At 65.8% G+C, this 11,979-nt stretch overlaps 3 protein-coding genes across 4 annotated transcripts; 2 read left to right on the top strand and 1 right to left on the bottom strand.

Annotated features, from left to right (window-relative positions):
* Positions 1–922: 922 nt before the first annotated feature.
* On the bottom strand, positions 923–2,972 carry H696_04541 (50S ribosomal protein L22). Its single transcript, XM_009498422.1, has 4 exons — positions 2,834–2,972; positions 1,724–2,030; positions 1,483–1,585; positions 923–1,275 (listed from the first exon to the last, which is right to left on the bottom strand). The coding sequence occupies exons 2-4, from the start codon at positions 2,027–2,029 to the stop codon at positions 1,112–1,114; spliced, it is 573 nt and encodes a 190-aa protein (XP_009496697.1). The 5' UTR covers position 2,030; positions 2,834–2,972; the 3' UTR covers positions 923–1,111.
* A 4,402-nt stretch (positions 2,973–7,374) lies between these two features.
* H696_04540 (hypothetical protein) lies at positions 7,375–9,661 on the top strand. Its single transcript, XM_009498421.1, has 4 exons — positions 7,375–7,738; positions 7,863–8,072; positions 8,397–8,870; positions 9,025–9,661. Exons 1-4 carry the CDS (start codon positions 7,697–7,699, stop codon positions 9,535–9,537), a joined length of 1,239 nt encoding a protein of 412 aa, XP_009496696.1. The 5' UTR covers positions 7,375–7,696; the 3' UTR covers positions 9,538–9,661.
* A 637-nt stretch (positions 9,662–10,298) lies between these two features.
* Positions 10,299–11,979, top strand: H696_04539. Of its 2 annotated transcripts, none has more exons than XM_009498420.1 (3): positions 10,299–10,388; positions 10,654–10,683; positions 10,760–11,979. In XM_009498420.1, exons 2-3 carry the CDS (start codon positions 10,658–10,660, stop codon positions 11,961–11,963), a joined length of 1,230 nt encoding a protein of 409 aa, XP_009496695.1. In that variant the 5' UTR covers positions 10,299–10,388; positions 10,654–10,657; the 3' UTR covers positions 11,964–11,979. The 2 variants fall into 2 exon arrangements, with proteins under 2 accessions (XP_009496695.1, XP_009496694.1); XM_009498419.1 differs by having other exon boundaries at positions 10,299–10,399.

Raw genomic sequence — 11,979 nt, 5'->3', positions numbered from 1 at the left:
GGAATGGGGGGGGGGGATGGCTGACAAGATGGCTAGCCTTTAGGAGGAGGCGGGAGTGTGGTGTGTGTTCAACGACACTGCCCCCTCCATGGTCTTTGGCCGCCTGTGTCTGGAGGGCGGGTGAACGGGGGCGGGCAGAAAAAAAAAAAAAAAGGCAGGCATGGTGGCGAAGGCAGGTCGGCTTGATCGGTTGGGATTTCGCGCGTGCCTGTGTAGCGTGATCCTCCCGCGAGAGGTGAGTTAATTGGGTGCTGCTGGCCAGTTTATTTGGTCCCCCGGACAGGGACCGTGCTGCTGGCGGCCGTGCGAGGATTGCGGAGTGCAGAAACGCCGGTCCAGCACCTGCCAGGGACGGATCTGCGATCCTCGGATGCCGGGGGGCCGACCGTGGTGCCGGGCGTGGCGCAGGCAAAAAAAGGACGACCCAGCGATAGCCTTTCCCCCCGGGGTGGATCACCACCTTGATAGCCCCCCCGGACTGCGGTCCAGCCGCGGAAGAACTGGCAACGAGGGCCGCACGGACTCCCGCCTGGCATTGGAGCCGGGAAATGGTGCACCTCTCCCGGCGGCAGGAACGGCAAAGCAGGAAGAACCAGCAAGCAGGGGGAAGACCCGGGAGTTGGGGACAAGAAGGCGGCACCGATGACGCGCGGCTGTCCTTTCAGGCCCCTGCCGCCCCCCCCCCCCCCCTCCCCCCGCGGTCGCCTCTCGCCGGGCTGATGTTGCCAAATGCCGGGGCAAGGGGCGCTGGTGGTCTCCGGCCTCTGCGCGTCCCCCCCCCCCCCCTCGTCTCGCGCGCGCGGACAAAAAAATGCTCATGGTGGCCCCCCCCGCGCGCCAAAGGCCCGAAAAAAGAGGAGACACACCCTAGAGAGCATGACAAGGGCGGAAAAAAGAAAGGGCGCAAAGGAGGGGAAAAGGGTGTGCGGACGGCAAACATGTGTAACAATGCATTTACAGAAGTATGAGATCCAAACCGGACTCGACAAGCTAGAGAGAGGGGCAGGCACCATCATCGCGAGAACAGGCACACGCGAGAGGAGCCGCCCCCGGGGGGACCCCCCCAGCCCTACGAGTCTCAGCAGCGGCCACACACGCACACACGCGTCATTTAGTGAGCAGTGCGGAGCTTGGCGGCCTTGCGGCGAGAGAGGGTCATGGCGGTGGCGGTGGTGGCGCGCTCGACGGGGGCATCCTCGGTCTCGACACCCTTGGGGACGGCCTCGGTGTTGACGCCAAGGACGACCTCAACGTGAGAGGGAGAGCACTTGAAGGCTGTGGGTGGTGTGGTGCACGGTGGCGGCGGCGGCAGTGACAGAGGGGGAGGTGTGTGCGGGAAAAGCGAGGGGGGAGGGTGGGTCGGTCAGGTCCGGGAGAAGGAAGCCGAGCGTGGAAGGGGGGCAACAGCAGTGCGCGAGGGCGGCGCGCGCGCGGAAAAAGGGGATAAATGACAACAGCTGGCATATAGGGAGAAGGACGCACGGGCAATGCGACCGTGGGCGCGGAAAGAGCGGCGGCTGGTCTTGGGGGCCTGGTTGACCTGGATGTGCTTGACGAAGAGCTTGTCAGCCTCGAGACCCTTGGCCTGCGAGGGCGGGCGAGGGAGGCGGGGGAAGAGAGACGGGAGGGGACACGTGTCAGTAAGTAATCGGGCGAGCGAGCAAGACGGCTCTCAAACCGGGTGCGCGAAGGGAAGAGAGAGAGAGAGGGCCAGGAGACGTACGACGGCGTTGGCCTCGGCGTTCTTCAGGAGGGTGGTGACGAACTCGACAGACTTGACGGGCCAGCGACCGTGGGTGACGCCGAACTCGAGAGCCTGACCAGTGCGACCAGTGCTGCCATCGAAGCGGCGGAAGGGAATGCAGCGCTTCTTGGCCTTAACGTCGGCGTAGTAGTTCAGAGCCTTCTGGAGGGACATGCCCTTGATGGCATTGGCGGTCTCCGAGGTGTTCTTGAAGTGAACACGCAGGTAGGCGCCGCGAGACTTGGCGGTGGTGGCGTTGTCGGTCTGGACAGCGTAGCGGACCATTCTGTGAAGAGCGCGGGGACGGGAAAGAGAGAGAGAGGGAGAGGGAGAAGGCGGGGAGAGAAAGCAAGGGAAAGGGTCAGTCAGCAGGCGCCCTCAAAAGGGAGGTTCCCAGACGCAGAGGCCGCAGCCAGGTTAGCTCCCTCGTCCCGGGCATACACACAGGTGCACACACACACACACACGGGTGCACACGCGCGCATGCACACTTGCGCTGCCCCTGGAGCGTCCCCGCAGACGGATGCATATTCGGGAACATGCATCCGACACGACGGAGCGCCGGTGCGCACACACACACACACTACGAACTCTCCTCCTCACCAGGAGGAAGGACGCAGGGGCCGGCAGAGGGGCACACACAAACGTATGGGTGCGTGGGCGTTCCGGCGCGCGCGCTTGGTCCACCCCCCGCCCCCCGCCCGCCCGGGAGGGCATACTCATCCCAGCGCGAGCGGAATGTCGGGGGCCGAGGGCGGACACGGGTGGGGACGGCCGCGGGTGGTCCCCCACGTCCCCCTCTCGCGCGGTCCCAACGCGCGCCCTCTGGCGGCGGAGCCTGGGACGGTCTGTAGGGATGGCAGAAGGAAGGGGGGAGGGAGGCGCCGGGACAACCATCGACAGTCCCCGCCCCCCAGGCGGTGACACACGAACGAGAGGGGGAGGGGGAGAGTGCACGCGGAGGTGCCGGCCGAGAGTGCGTCCTGCGCGTGTGTGTGTGTGTGTGTGCGTGCATGTGCGTGCGCGGACGAATGGGAAAAAGGCGAGGAAGGGGGGGGAGAGGAGAGGGCGGCAGAAGGGAAAGCGTACTTCAATTCTGCACTTATCAAAGGAGATAGAAATCACTTGAAAAGGCAAAGTTAGAGGCCCCAGCTCTGGGAGCTTGAGTTTGTGCCATGGTCAGCTAAAAAATCCCTCATTCCCGGGGAGGGGGGAGGGGGGGCCGCGCCGGCGAGGCCTTCCTCTCGCCTCGCCCCCCGAGCCGCACCCGGCCGACCCCGGGACGAGGCCTATCCCCCCCCCCCCTGGGGGTCCCGGCCCGCCCCCGCCAGGAGGCCTGGCCGCGCCCACGAGCCCCCTCACCGCCCCCGTTGCCCCACTCTCCCCCCCGGCCCTGGCCGCTCTCTCGCCGGGCCTTGCACACTCTCCCCGGCGCAACGGGCCTGGCGGGGGGGGGGCCCCTCCGGCCGAGGACGAACCAATCCAGCGGCGGCCCTCCGGATGGGCACAACAGGCGGACTTGGCCCCGCCAAGCGCCGGCAAGTCCCGTCCTGGGGAGCCGGGACCGGACCCGGGTGCTGGTGCCGGCCTATCCCCAGGTCGCCTGCCTCTACCACGGCGCACAGGCTCTGGGGCTGCTCCAGCAGAAGCTGTCCGCTGGGGCCACCTCCCGCCCCGTCCCGCCTCGGAGGCGGTTCTCTCTCGGCCTCGCACCCGACCTCCAAAGCAGGGAATAAAAAAAGGAGAATATACAGAACTTCAGGTGTGTTCCCCCGCTCCCCCGGGCCCATCTCTCGGGAGACCGGATGGCGCGCAGTCCCTCTCAGACGTCGCCCTCGTGTGTCGCCGCTCCGCGCGCACCGTGCAAAGACACAGCGGCCGCCCAAGGCACCGCCTGCACGCTCCACCTCACTCGGGGCTGGGCACCCCCGGGGGCCAGCGAAAGTGCATCCTGACGCGGGCCCGCGCCGGGGGACTCCCAAAATGGTGCCCACGTTACGGTCTCCCAACGAATCCCACACATCGGCCGGGCAAACGCAGATAGCGCGTGTGGGGATATTTTCCAGCACTGGAAGAGGAGGAGCGCCGCGTGTCCCTGGGTCACATGGTCTCCCCTCCAAATCCGGGACGAAGACTGCCCCGGCGTCGAATAAAAAGTGCACCTGCCAGTTCAAGCCTGACTCTCGCCAAAAGGCGACCTGGATGCCAACGAATGAGGCACCAATGCGCTTGGGTTGCTGTGATGGACGGCCCCTTCCCATGCGCGAGTGCCCGCCCCGGCCCAGGCTAAGAGCGAGAGGGACGCGGTCCGGGAGGGCGCCGCGCTTTCTCCCGCGTCCTCGCACCAGCGAGGGAGATGGCGTCGGGGAACGGGCGCAAAGTAATGGTCTGCACGCACCGTTGTCGCGCCAAGAGGAGGCAGCAGCAGCTTACACGCGTGCGCGCAGCGGCACACATGGCCGGCGGAGCCAGCGGTGCGCGGGCTCTGCGGAGAACGCGGCCACCTTCGGGGGACCTTCCCCTGCCACTGTTCCGCGCCTCCCCCCTCCCCCCCCCGGGGCGCGGGCCGCGGTCAGAACCTTGTGCGTGCGTCCGTGCGTGCGTGTTTGTCTGTCTGTGGTGGCGGTGCGCATCAGGGATATATTCACACATGTGGCACAGCTTGCAGCCCGTGTGTCACCCACGTCTGGCAATCGGCGCGTCCCGCCCCGCTATTCGGCATATAAATAATGGCTGTTAAATGGACTCTCATTTGGGCATCGGCTTGGATTTGATGCGGATGTGGCGGGGGTTGCCTTCGTGGGGTTACGTCCGGCGGCCATGCTTCCCGCACGCGTGCGTGCGCGCGCGGGGGGAGGGGGGGCTCCAGGTCCGAGGGAGGCCGAAGCCTGGACAAAAACCGGCCTTGTTGCCGGCTCCCGGCCCGGCGCCCGTGCGAAGAGGGCGCGACGGAGCACTTCGCTCGTCCGGCCGTCCCCGTCAGATGGAGCGAATGTTCGGCACGCCGGTTTCGGCGAAGTCCGGGTTCCGGGTCCCGGACCACCGAGGCCCCGGGACCCGTGCGTGCTCTGGCTGTGCGCTTGTGTGATGTTGTCAGCGAGCGGGGCGCCTGGTTGGGTGTTTTCTTGGCCGGTTACCGGACAAGCACCGGCCCGGACGATCTCCGGGAATTGGTGCAAGTAGCTGCCCGTGTGTGTTACCCTGAACCTTCCATTGCCGGTTCCGTGGAGCCTGTTTGGGCTTCTTGGATTCGCTTTTCCGACGGGGGGGGGGGGGGGCCGGGGGGCAGGCGATGGGAGGACGAGGCGGCTTGGTACGATGCGGGGCCCTCAAACCAGTGTGTCTGTGCGCAGCGGTGTAACGGGAGCACCCTCATGGGAACCGGCCCCCCCCCCCTGTCGGACCACTTGAGGGCTTCCAGCCGGCTTGCCTGACGAAGACCCGTGGCTCGTCGGGCCGGCTCGCCGGTCCGATTGTCCGCACGGTGAACGTCCGCTGGCCTCGGGCGGGAAGACCATGCATGCGCGCCTTTATCTCGGCCGCACATTGGCACATCCCCCCCGGTCCTCGCCCTTTTCTGGTGTCTCGGCTCTTGGGCGTGGAGGTGGATGCCCCATGCAGGTGGACCGGGGGGAGGGGGGGGGGAGCGGCGCATGCAGTCCTCCGCCGCCGTACGCTCCCTTGTGAGAGCCCGGCGGTGGTGCGGTCGCTGGCCCAGGCTCGGGACCCCGGTCTTCCCCCGGGGGTCGGCGGCGTCGGAGACGGAGGAGCTGGAGAGGTCCTTGCCGTGGGGCTGTTGCTGGCACCAGGCCCGTAGGGTGGTGGGCGTGCACCTCTCGCTCCATGTGTGCGTGTGTACCCTTCTTGGGCTCATCCCCTCTCGTTGGCGCTGGGACACGGGCAGCCAGCATGCGGTTCTCTCTTGCGGAGGCCTTCCCGCCGGGCTGCCCCTCTGACTCACAGCCACCCCGCTGCCTCGCCGGCCCCCTCCCCCCTTCTCCCGGCGGGGCGGGCGAATACCTCCCCCGCTCAAGTCCCTGCAGAGTTGGCGACTTTCTGGCCTCGCGCGCCCCTCTCCCGACGGCCGGGGCGTGGGGGGGGGGGGGGGGGCGACAGACGGGGCACCGGAGGCAGACCGAGCTCCCGGCCTGACACTCGTCTCAGTCAACGGCTTGTGTGTTCGGTGGCTGAGCTCGGCCAAGAGGGGCAGGGCCGTGTGGGTGTGTGTGTCCATGTCTGTTTGCCACACGGCCTCGCTTCTCGGTGCCTGCCCCGCGTCGGAGGCTTAATCATGCCCCGGCGGGGGTGTATCCCCCATATGTCGGGGCTTTGATGCCCGGAGCCGGTACGCGTGGACCGCTGTCTGGGCTTTTTCTCGTCCCTCCCCCCGGGGCTCGGGGGAGGATCGGCACCGAGGGCGAGGCCCGGCCTTCGTGGGGGGGCCCTTCCCTCGCCGGAGCACCAAGTCCCCAGGCAGCGGTGTGTCGCTACCGCAGGACTTGCGGCTTGTCGCTCCCGAGCGGCCCCTCAGGCGTGTGCTGGTTCATTGCCAATCTGCATTCGCTCCGATGCCCGGGTGTGCCGGGGGGCGTGTATGTCCGGTTCGGTGCATCGCGCTCCCCCCCCCCCCCCCCCCCCCCCCCCTGTCGCCCGTTTTGAGGGGGGAGGTTTCATTGTTCCCGCCGAGGTCCGAGCGCAGGATCCCTGTGCCCAGCCCCCTGCGCCTGGTGGCTGTTGGTGGAGTATCCCCCCCCCCCCTACTTCCGGAGGTTCGTTTTTGGACGACCAGGCGGGTGGCGGTCCGAGTAATGGCCCGGCGGATGTGGGATGGCTAGTGGCCTGGCGAAGCAGAGGCCGGAGGGGGGGAACATATTCTCGGCCGAGCTTCCAGCCATAGCCCGACCCCGTTTGTGGGGCGCCGTGGTGGGCTTCGCGTTGATTGCCTCTTTGAGCATCGAGGCTAAGGTGTGGATTCTTTGCGTCAGGCCTGTCCTCCTGCTCGGGGCCCTTGGTGCGGCGCCTGCCGTCCCTCCCCCGCCCCCCCGCCTGTGCTGGCGGTGCTCCTCTTCTGGCGCCCCGGAAGGAGGCCCATGCCTGTGACGAAAATTCCGACCGGGCCCACGCAGCCCGGCCACTCTTTCCCTCGCGAGCCGCAGCCGCAGTGGGCTGAAGGACGCCAAGGGGCCCCGTGTCCCCCCTCCACCCCGAGGCCCAGCGCTAGATTCCGGCCGGATGCCCCCGCGAGTTCCGCACCTCGGGTCTCGGTGCACGGCCGTCCTTGTGACAATGCCGGCGTCCGGGGCGGAGACGCCGGAAAAGGCGCGCCCATAGTTGGCCGCGCGTGCGACACCCATAGAGCCGGGGATCCGGAGCGATCGCGCCCCGGCCCCCCTTCCCCCATCCCTTCGAGGGGCCCAGACTCCCGTTTTTCCTCACGTCTTGTTCGGGCGGGCCGAGAGGACGAGGGGGAAGGGGGGGCGGGTGAAGGAGGCCGGGACACAATTTCGCCCGAGCAGCGCTTCCGTCCCGCGTCTCGTCTCCGCCTGCCTCTGTCCACCCTCCTGCCAGGAGGCCCAAAAGAGGCTTTGGAGGCCTCGCGCCCCGAGGGTGAGGCAAGCTGCTCCCGTTCCCCCCCCCCCCTCCCCCCTTCCACACTTCCTCATTGTCCTCCTCGCATTCTCCGGGTCTGGCCTCCCCGAACAGAGCAGTCTCTCCCATCTGCCTGCCCCCTACTACCCCGGGTTCCTTCCTTCCTCCTCCTCCTCCTCTCCGTGTTGCCCCGCCTTTCGACTGGTCCTCGCACGCCCCTCTCTCCTGCCCGCTTCCGCTTCTCGGCCGGGTTCTTGTCGGCGCAAGAGAGGCACCCCTCCTTCCCCTCGGCTTGCAGTTCCCTCTTGCTGCCCGTTTTGAGCGTGCACCACCGGTCGCCCGATCCCCCCTCCTCAATTCGCAATGTCCCGCGACGTGATCGCCACGGCGAAGTCAACGAAATGGGTGCGTTCGCGCGATCCTCATCACCCAGTGCTGCCTCCCCCGCTCAACCGGCCTGTGTCCTTCGGCCCATGCGTCCGCCTTACGCCTGCCCCTCTGTCCCCCCCCCCCCCCCTGCTCCCTCCAGCTGCCGTCCCAGCGCTGGACCTGGATTTCGGTCAGTCTGCTGCAGATGGTGCTTATCGTCGCCCTGGAGGCGGTGATTGGAGTCCATTTCGCCAAGCTCATCGACACCAGCGACAACAATGTCAACGAGGGCAGCGGCAAGAGCATTGTCCTGTATCTCTTCATCTTCTGCTTCTCCCAAGTGTTCCAAGTGTACTTGGCTGTCGATGCGGTTCGTTGGTCATCCCCCTCCAGTGTTTCGCCTGCCGCACCGGGCCGCCTGTTTTAACCCCCCCAAGGCGCCACGCACTCACTTCTTCCCTGCCCTCCCAGCGCTGGAGGCGTCTGATTTCTTTCCCCAGCGACGGTGCAGGGAGGAGCGAACGCCCCGGTGGAATTCCGGTCCCGCATGCTGGGGCAGACGCTCCGGTCTGCGTTTTCTTGGTAGGGGATAATGGTGGGGGCCGTCCCATGCGGGGGCCGCCTGGCTTCCTGGGTGGGGGGCCCTCCCTTCGCCTCCCCCCCCCCCTCCCCCCCCCCCCCCTCTCCGCTATAGGCCCTCAACCAAAATGTCATCCAGGTGATCGCACACTCGATCTTCGTCGTGTGTCTCTTCACTTTCAGTGTATTCCAGTTCTTCCAAATCCGTGAGGCATATATGATCGCCCTGGACAATGACAACCTGCTTGTCGACCCGACGAAGATCAACTTCCAGACGCACCTCTTCCCGCCGCTCCTGTCCACCATTATCATCCTGGCTTTGCTGGCCATTTTCTATGCCTACTGGGCTTACCGGCTCTATTCGCAGTTCGACTGGGCCAACTACCGCCGTGTGGGGGCCGACCCAGCCATCCAGTCCATCTTCCGCCTGTACCAGACCTTCATCGTCTTGCTGAAGTTGGACTTCTTCTTCTTCATCGCATTCGGCCTGCAGTTCCTGGTCCTTGTGCGCATCAAAAACGTCGAGTTTGCCCTGACCATTTTCGCCATTCCGGGCCTCTTCGTGGCTCTCCTGCTGGCCTTCTACGCGGTACGAATCTCGCCCAGCCCTACCACCACCCTCTGGCCTGTTGCCCGACTTCCCCCCCCCCTGTATCTAACCACCTCCCATCTACATCATCCCCTCCTCCTCCTCCTCCTCCTCCTCCTCCTCCTCCCCCTCCTCCTTCTCCCCCCCTTCGCAGGTCCGCTATGAAAACCGTTACGTCATGGCCTTTTGGTTCCTGGGCCTCCTGCTGGCGGTCTGCTATTTCACCTACAAGATTGTCCGGATCCACTCGCCCTCACAGTACCCCAAGTACGAGGGGTCCGGCAAGTTCTTGTCCTTCTTCGCGGCCCTCAGTCTGGTCATGATCTTCCTGAGTCTGGTGACGTCGGTTCTCTGCGCGCGGAACTTTGGCAAGGGCCTGCGCGACCGCCTGGATGCCAAGCCCTCTCGGTGGAACCTTTTCCGCCGCTTCGGCATCGGTGGTAGCAAGGATGGCACCGCCAATGGCAGGGGCTCCGGCGGCGGGGGATACAACTCCTCCACACCGCCGCCCAATGCCTCCATCGACTTCCCGTTGGATCCGATGGGCAGCGGCGGCGCCGACGAGCCGGTCCAGCACCCACCCTCGGACATCATGCCGCAGATCCCCTCCTCGCCGGCATATGATTACAATGGCAACGCTCAGCGTAACATCTCCCTTGTCATCTAACCCCTTGATGTCTCCCCTCGCGTGCTGCGTGGGAGAGCGCTCGGGGCCGCGGAGGAAAATCCGGGCAATCCCCATGCTCGGCGATATGCGCCTTGTCTCTCTGTCTCCCCCCCCTCCCCCCCCCCCCCTGGGGCCCTTCCTCCCTCCTTTCCTTCCCCGTCGTCCCCTTCGAGTGGTCTCCCTCCCCACATGCACACGTCCCACCACCCCTCTTGCTTGTCTTTCTCCCCTCCCTCGTGCCCGCTGGCGGCCATGTCCAAAATACATTCATAGAACCCTCCTCCCCCTTCGCCTGTGTGTGTGTGTGTGTATCCTGGGTATCCGCCCCCGGGGGCACCCTGTCATCGGCATGAGACCCTCGCACATTTCCCCTCCTGCTGTGCGTCTTCTTCTCGGGCGTCGCAGGAGCCCACCGGGGGGCGAGAGGACGAACACGCCACGCCAGCCGGCCGCAGGCACGATCGGCAGGGGGGCGGGCGTGTTCTGATATTGTCTGAGTATCCAGCAGGACCGTCATAAATGGGGGGATCCTGTACTGCCTTCGCACTGGCCTTCGGCCCCGCCGCGTCTCTGGCCCCCCCCCCCCCCCCCCCGGTCCTGTTCCTGTGGGGAGAGGGTTCATGCCCCGCTCAGTTGGCAGTCCTCGTATGCCGCTAACCACCAGATCGCGCATGCATGTCCCCGGGTGTTGCGCACCGTCGTTGAATTCAAAATCCTGGCATCCCGATTTTCTGGCTCGCCATACAGAAGGGAAGCCAGTTCTCCTCCGATCAAGATGGCCATTCATCCGCTGTCCCGGTCCCAAGTTCTACCCGGTCCCACTGCGCCATCGATGCCTCTCCCGCCGGGTGGTTGTCCGATCGTTCGCCGCCCTCCTACTCAACCCTCTCCCCCTCTTCCTCTCTCTCTCTCTCTCTCTCTCTCTCTCTCTCTCTCTCCCTCTTCGTCTCTCCCTCCCTCTTCGTCTCTCCCTCCCTCTTCCTCTCTCCCTCTCTCTCTCTCTCTCCCTCTCTCTCTCTCTCTCTCTCTCTCTCGTTCTCGCTCTCTCGCTCGCTCACTCAACCACTCACTCCCCCCGTACTTCCTCCCACCACCCCATCCCACCCCACCCCAAAGTGCAATGAAAGCTGAGGAGTCGAGCGCACGGTACGGCTCGTTCGTCTCTTAATGTCAGTTCTCGCTCGATCTAACCCCCCCTCCGTATGATGTTTCCTCCACACAGAAAGCGCCTGCGCTTGTCACACAGCTGCTGGCAGCAGCCACCTGTCCACCTTGGCCCCGGGATGGAAAGCCCTTCTGCACAATCTTCAATGGATTCCACCAGTGCCACCGGAAATACCTTCTTCGACCTTTCTCGGTCGGAGATCCACTATTCAGATCAAACACCAAATCCGGCTCCGGTCACCATCAAGTCCGAGCCGCCATCCAGCTCCCCCGGGGCCGGACACGGTGGTTCCATCATGCGATCCGACCCAAATCCCCTCAGTCCGCATTTCGACGAGCCTCCACACCCCCAGGCCGAGATTAAGACCGAGGCACCTGCTCCGCCAGTCAAGCGTGGTCGTGGCCGACCGAAGGGCTCGGTCCGGGCCTTTACCCCGGCCGATGCCGAGGCCCAGCTCCTGCGCCGGGCCGGCTTGTCGATTTACACCCACGCGGGGGAGCGCCTGCGCAGTGCGCGGGCCATGCGTGAGTACCTGGAACACGCCCCCTGGGACGCTCGGGCGCGGGCCCAAACCCGAGTGTATCTGGCCCGCACGGCGGCCGAAAATCTCTACCCAAAGCGCCCGAGTGGCTTGCAGATCCGCATTGACCTGGCGGTGGCAGCCGGAGATGCGCAAGCAGCTGTCCAGGCAACTCGGGCCCTTGCCCGGCTTTCCCGGAGCTCAGCCGAAAAGGAAAAGGCCGCCGTCGAGGAGACTAACCGGCGAGTGGCGGAGTTTGACCGCCATGCTCTGGCGCAGGCCCAGTCCCGGGGCATTTCCGAGGCCGCATACCTTCGAGAACTGGCCCGAGCCAAGGAGCTCCTGCAGGATGCCCCCCCAGCACCGACCACTGTCGAGGTGGTGGCCTTGGTGGAGGCCTCAAAGCAGGCCTCACAGGCGGGAGCCACAACCACGGTTTTGGTGGCCGGCAGCAGCAGCCCCACGTCTCGAGAGCGGGCACTCCGCTTCCGGCCTTGCTTGGACCTCCGCTGGTTGCATCTTCTTCGACAGCTGAGCGCCGGGACGGGCGCATCAGCACCCCGCGAGCTGATTGGAGCCATGCTTTGGCCTGCTCGGCGGAAGTCCCCTCGTCCTGGGGTCCTGTTCGGGGGAGCTGTGGCCCTTTCCCACCCCCGGCAGTTGCCCTTTCTCCGGCGGAATGCACGTCTTGTCTGTCGCCGACGTGGGATACCCTTTATCTGTGAGGAGGAGGATGAATAGAGCAAAATGTGCAAAA

This window comes from Fonticula alba (assembly GCF_000388065.1).
Source record: "Fonticula alba strain ATCC 38817 unplaced genomic scaffold supercont2.7, whole genome shotgun sequence".
Taxonomy (NCBI): Eukaryota; order Rotosphaerida; family Fonticulaceae; genus Fonticula; species Fonticula alba.
Note: the sequence above shows the minus strand (reverse complement) of the source record. Positions and strands in the feature narration are given on the sequence as shown.